The sequence below is a fragment of the Apteryx mantelli genome, chromosome 4 (genome assembly GCF_036417845.1).
Source record: "Apteryx mantelli isolate bAptMan1 chromosome 4, bAptMan1.hap1, whole genome shotgun sequence".
NCBI classification, from domain to species: Eukaryota; Metazoa; Chordata; class Aves; order Apterygiformes; family Apterygidae; genus Apteryx; species Apteryx mantelli.
The window spans coordinates 1601557-1608252 of NC_089981.1; the positions used below are offsets into that span (position 1 = coordinate 1601557).

The window sequence follows — 6696 nt, forward strand, 5'->3', positions numbered from 1 at the left end:
CTAAAGATAAATCCTTCCCACCCTAAATACTTTACATTTATTTTATCTCTAAATGAAGTTTTCTTGAACAATGCAAGAGAAGAGAAAATGACCATAACTAGTAGAAACATTGCTGTTTCTTGTGATAGTCTCGGGGGGAATGTGTAGGTTTAGGTAATACCTCTGCACCTTGCTGGAGCTCACACAAACGCAGTTCACATGAAAACCTTGCTCTTGTGTGGACCAAGGCAGCCGTAAGAAGCTGTGACCAACAGCCAGGTGTTTACCCAAGCACAAATGTCTGATGAGGTCAGGAGCATGGCACGGGAGGAGCACTTGAGGCCTGGAGTTTATTAAGCACAGGATGGACTGAGGCCGGTATGGTAAAGGTGGAACATGAAGAGCCATCTTGGGGCACAGATCAAACATGTTACAGGGTGGAATTGGGTAACGGGGATGCTATAAATTGTTTGCATGACAAAAGATCCACTTGGGCAGGCCAGCTGCAAGGGAATATGCCAAGCATGCTAAATCCTCATATGTAGTTCATTGAATCACATAGGGACTGGTCCTGCTCCCTCTGAAATCACTGCAGGACATGTTATTCCCTTGCCAAAGAGCAAGTGCAGCTGTGCAGTACCAGACTAGCACGGCTGGAGTTAGCTCTTCTCAAATAACCTTGGCTTTTTGTCCTTTTTCAGCCCACACTGAATCTTTCAGCAAAGATTTTTCCTGTGTCTTACATAAAAAAGTATTTACCTGGTCCAGTCACCATTTCCTTTTCCTTTTGTTTTCCCTTTATTTCTTTTCAGTATGATTTGCCTTATATTTAGGGTTCTCTTTGACAGTAGTTTTAATAGTATTCCCTCCACCACACATTGTATGATGAGTGTTCTTGGTTCTTCTCAGATCCCTTTTCTTTGTCAGGAACATCCCACAAAATGGGTGATGCATATGTTGCTACTCTAATGCAAAGCACAGCTATAACGGAAATGCATCCTAAGGCAGCTCCAGAAAATGCAAAATGGACTGAGAAAATCAGATGGATTTTCAGATGGAGAAAATATATTACCAAATATGCATGAGATCCATGAAGAGCAGAGAACACCACCACCACCACCACCAAATCTCACAATTAAGTGGGTGCTAATATTCATCTGATTACCAGGACAGAAACAATCTATACCAAATAGGAATCTCTGTCAGCTAAATTTTTTTTTTTTTTTTTTTGCCCTGTTTGTCTTCTGAACTTTCTTTCCATGAGTCATTTCCTCTACACAGAGAGGATTAGAAGTCAAGAGCATGGCTGAATGCCCTGAAACTTGCTCCATGTTCAGACAAAACCAGACTTTGTGAGCTCAATTCTCCTTCAGTTTGAGCTGGTGTAGAGCGACCTCTTCACAAAAAGTCCTGAGGGATGTTGAGGGGACAAATTCCAGCTATCATGCAGCTGGGAAATACTAGCTTTCCAAGTGACAAGGTTGCTTAAGGGATGGGAGAGGAAGGCGAAAAGCAGGGCCAGAAACACCAGCAAGGAAAGCTTTGTAAGGAGTCCTTGCCTCTGACAGAGACAGGTTTGAGCTGCAGGGATCAATTCACTATGTCAGAACATGACAAAAAGCATCAGTTCTTTTTAAAATTGTTGGACAAATGTGTCCCTAATTCCTCTTTGCATATGTATAATTTATACAAGGGTTCTAATTTTCATGCTAACAAATGTGTTTGGACTGCACTCTGTCTACAACAGGTAAAAACGGTTTTTGATAGTATCTCTCTCCTGAGATAAGGTCTTTAGCAGGCTATTTCCTGTTAGAGATCAGTTTCAAAAGAACGGTAATCCTGATGAGCTCGGAAACCATCTAGTGTTCAGAAAATGTAAGGTTAAGTTGGTGTCCAACCTTGCACAGCCTAGAAAGGACAACCCCTGATAGGATTTGGCTGCTTTTCCTGGAAAGGGCGTTCTGAATGCGGGTAGCCAAGAGGAAACTTCCAGTAAGAATTACGATGAGTTCTTGAGATATATATATAGGGAGTGTGTGGCCAACCCGCTTTAGGCCAGTTTCCATAAGGATGCAATACAGACTGCAGGGTTTCTTGGGGAAAAATGTGAAGGACTGCTGGCCCAAATCTCTGCTTCCTTCTGTGTTTACTGCTCCACTGCCTCTCTCCCTCCCTCACCCTCCAGCACTCTCCTCCCTGCTCTTCCATATCCTTGTATCCTTACACAGCTGAGAAAAATCCCCAGGAAGGGATAAGCAGCAGCTCATAACAGTCCAGATTCCTGACCAGTTAACTGCCAGGGCAGATGTACTCGCACTTTACAAAGCTGAACAGGAAAAGCAGAAAAATAGTATCTGTACTTCTAAGTTTCGCGTAATCGTGTCATCTTAAGTAGCATTAGCATATTACTTCCCCTCTCAGATCACATCTGTTCTTTTAAGAAGAAAGAGAGTGAATGGCCTGTTGGAGATTACCTCTGACATGACAGATGACACGGAAAGTGTACAAGAGACCATGCAGTCAGCTTTGGCCCCAGCTCTCTATTTGGCTGAATTTCTTGCATTAACCCTATCAGCCCGTTTTACTGCAGGGATGTGTCACACTACTTGAGAGTCATGCTCAGGGTGAGATGATGTCCTTGACAGGTCGATCCTGCCTGTATTCTCCCTGTGATCCTCCAGAAGATGTTCTGGATTACTTCTGGCCAGGTTTTCACAGGGCCCTCGCGGGTCTTTGGAGCAGATTCCAGGAGAAGGGGACCGCCTGCTGTGTGCCTTCCTTCGCTGCCCCCGCAGGCTCTTGTGTGTCTGATAGAGCCTCACTGCCTCCCCAGCTTGCTGCTGTTTTACAGGAGTGCTTCTGGCCTGCAAGGGGGCTTGGCTCTACCCAGCAACCTTTCCCAGCAAATCAGGTGGTCGACCCACTGCACCTCCTGCTACCTCCTTTGCAAGGTCAGGGCTAGCCAAGTTCTCTCCTACCTCTAGTGGCTTCTTTGGGATGGGAATTTGTCAGTCTTCCCTTCTCTCTGCCCTGAGGAACTTCCTACACAGTCCTGTGCCCCACAGGTGGTGGGAGTTTTGTGGCAGCAGGGGGACTCTCTTCGTTATTCCCTTAGGATTCCTTCCTTTGAACTCTGACACACTCACATCCTTTTTCTCATTTGTATTTCCACAGCCTGCACCCTGCCCCACCCTGAATCTCTTCCTTTTTCAGGGAGAGCTTTCAGTTTGTGGCTGGAGGGAGGTTGGCCTGTTCCTTCTGGTAAGCAGGGACAGCATCCAGGCAGACACCTCAAGCAGAGGAGAACATATATCCCCATATAGCTCTCCCTTCCTTCAATACATTGCGGTCATTCTTTCTTCCACGATTCTTTTAGAAAAACTGTTGTTGTTTTTTTTTTAACAAAAAATTGAATGTTAAGGTGTGGGGAGAGATCCCTTATATGGTTTATTGCCAAAAATAATTGTTTTTGAAATTATTTTTGACCAGACACTTTTGACAATATGTGGTCTATGCAATGGCTTTAGGAGCAAGAAAGTTGATGGAGAAGGAGCTGAGATTTTTGCTCTCAGTTAACGTGAAGGCTGAAAGCAAGAAGCAAACAAAGACCAGGCTGATACATTTTAAAAAGGTGTTTAATAAATTTAGCACACAAGGACAGTGACAGTAAGCAGAGTTAGAAAGCTATGCAGCCTGCTTCTCATGCCATATTGTGCAGGAGTCTAAATGAACAAAGGGCATTTGAATATGGGCTTAATGTAGCAGACTAGCAACATGGCTTGGGATAACCCTAGATTAAAGCGTTATATTCACTTCCCCCCCCCCCCCCGATTTCTAGAGTCCAATGGTTTAAAGGAATCTTCATAGTCTTCCTCTCTCTTTCCTTTTGTGTCCAATGCAGAAGGTGTTCAGGCAAAAGAAGGGATGAATTTAAGAGGCCATAGTTATTGTTTTGTGGCTTTCCCATTCATCTTTGTCATCTGCTGAATCTTTAAAGGCCCTCTGGAAGGCCAGCCTGAGGGTGAGCCGAATCCTCCGATCCCTGTAGCTGCCCACGATGAAGTAAAGAGCTGGACTGAGGCTGCTATTGATGCAGGACAGCACAAAACCAATCTCTGGGGAGTAGAGAAATTTATAGCCCCAGAAGTCAAAGAGGATCAGGATGCTCAGCGGAACAGCAAAAATGAGGAAGAAGAGGATGGTGAGCATAATCAGGGTGAAGAGCCTGCCTGTTTGGAGGTGCTGGGAGCTGCACTTGCCTTTGAGGAAGAGGGTGAGGCTGAATACCAGCATGAGGGGCGTGCAGAAGAGGAAGTCCAGGACTCCAGTGGTGATGAGGAGTATGTGGCAGTTGCTAGAGGGGCGAACAGTGCAAGAAATGTACCCCAGCATGTTCAGCAGCAGCGAGAGGCTCCAGAGCAGGCCGGAGATGATGCCGGACAAGTGCTTTGGGCGATGGCTTCGGCACCAGGGGGGACAGAGGACAGACAGGCACCTCTCAATGCTGATGGCTGTCAGGAGATACAAACCAGTCCCGTACGTGAAAAGATCCAGGAAGAGGAATATCCCAAACTGCACTCCCACATTGCAGTGCATCAGGCACTGAACTGTTTCGATGGCGATGCAGAGCAGGTAGCCAAAGTCAGCGGCAGCCACGTTCAGGATGCAGACAGTGAAGCAGTTCCTCTGGATGCGGAAGCCAAGGTACCAAAGGACCGTGCCATTTCCCACCATGCCAGAGGCAGAGCTGATGAGGCAGAAGCTCTCCATGAACTTGAGGAGAGCATATGACGGCTCTGCCTTTTGCACAGTCCCACTGTAATTAGCCCCTTCAGCCAGGCTGGTTGTATTTGGAAGGAAGGTTGATGTAGTTTTAGCACTCATAATGAGGGCTTCACTGTGAAGTACTGATCTGTCACTGTCTCTGATTTCACACAGACCTGTAAGCAGAGAGCACAGAGGTGGTAGCTCATGTGACTTTCCTCTCCTGATCATCTGGTGGTGTTTGCAATGCCTTTCCAGCTCTTTGTAGCCAGAGGTAGATTCAGGGAAGGATTGCTGTGTTTGGACTTGGAGCCCAGAGCTTCTGTGTGTCATTTAAAACACCGCATCTGAGGCCAAATTGTGTGTGGCATGTAGGAAAAGCTAGATTGCAATGTATGTGTCTCTTTTTGAACTTATTTCTTGAGGATCCTTTTACAGCCAGTGGTGGGAACAAGTACGTTAAAATAAAGCAATGTTAGCTCAGATTGATCATACCCAAAAAGTTCCTCATTTTCCTGTCTTAATAAAGAGGGAACCCAGGGATATTAGCTCAGATATAATTGTCTTTGCTTCATATAGCTAGGATTAGGTGAGATGTATATTGTCAAAAGTGTATAAAAATTGTAGACAATCAACATACAAATTAAGGTAGCATTAAATCAGACCGAGTTTTTCCTATCCATACTCCCAGAAAACATCATCGAGTAGTCATAATAGCTGGTAGATTTTTATGTTGATGACTGATTTCTATTTTAATGAAATGTAGTTTAATGTGATTGGTTTGGCCTCTGGAGCCTTATGTATAGATAATAATTCAGTCTGACAGAGTCAGGCCTTACTAATTTCTTTCTCAGAAATTTTAAGCACCATGTGTAGGAGAAAGTGTCTGACCCTCACATGACATTGGAATTATGGCTTAAATAACTGTTTCACACCGTTCTGTCAATTCACCCTGCTCCCTCCCCCATGATACTGGGATTTGAATGAGAATATTGCCCCCCAAAAAACCTCCAAAACCAAAGGTCCAGAAATAAAATTCACTCCATTTTTGTCCCATGAGGTCAAACTGTGTGACTCTTTCCTACTCGCCCTGCCAGCTGTTAATTTGGACGTGACAAGATAGAGAAGTGCCATGAAAGACAGCAGGAGATAGTCAAAAAGAAGAGAGAAACAAGTCAAAATAAGGACAGTGGTGAAGAGGTGAATCATGGGATAATCTAACCGACACGAATAGTTCCTTACCCCTTTGTCAAATGCCACAGCAAGTGGGGAGACAGACTACCTGAACGGGTGAAATGTGACAAATTGAAACATTATTGTTTCGTCTGAACAGCCCACCCTGTCTCCAGTGCTACACGGAAAAACTATGCAGGTAATCTCCTCGTCCAGCTGATAGCCGGGGCAGTGGGGATAATTTTGCCGCATGAGTCTGTGACAGGCATATACACCGGCAGTGCTTGGTTGGGAATCCGAGTGGAACCATTGCACCTAACTTTGTCCATTAAGAATACAAACGTCTCATTGCACTTAGCTTTTAAAGCTACCATTAGAATTAATGGAGGTTTAGGAGCACCTGCAAGGGTAATATTTTGGCCCTAAGATAGGTGTCTTAGGTGTGCACAGTCAGCTGCCTGTCTTTCTCTGCTGACTGCAGACACATCCCATGGTGCTAGCTTCATCTAGAGGCTTAACATCTGGATGGCTGAAGGCAGGTGAGGTGAACTGCACCCTTAATGTCATCACCACAGCTTGCAGGATGTGTCTGTTAGGGTTGACTGAACCCAGGGAACTTCTGGCACTGCGGCATACTCTTTTGTAGGGAGCTAGAAGATTCCATCCTCAGCCATTATGGGACCTCGAGTGTTTCTAACATCAAGCCTTTAGAGCCTGTTAGATCCAAGAAAGAATTTAAGTATGTACTTCTGAAACGGACTAAGGGAAATAAAAAGCATT

General features: G+C 45.0%; 1 protein-coding gene across 1 annotated transcript; it reads right to left on the reverse strand.

The window, feature by feature from the left end:
- Positions 1-3909: 3909 nt before the first annotated feature.
- LOC136991881 (proto-oncogene Mas-like) lies at positions 3910-4863 on the reverse strand. Its single transcript, XM_067295377.1, has one exon. The coding sequence runs from the start codon at positions 4861-4863 to the stop codon at positions 3910-3912; it is 954 nt and encodes a 317-aa protein (XP_067151478.1).
- Between the last annotated feature and the right edge of the window lie 1833 nt (positions 4864-6696).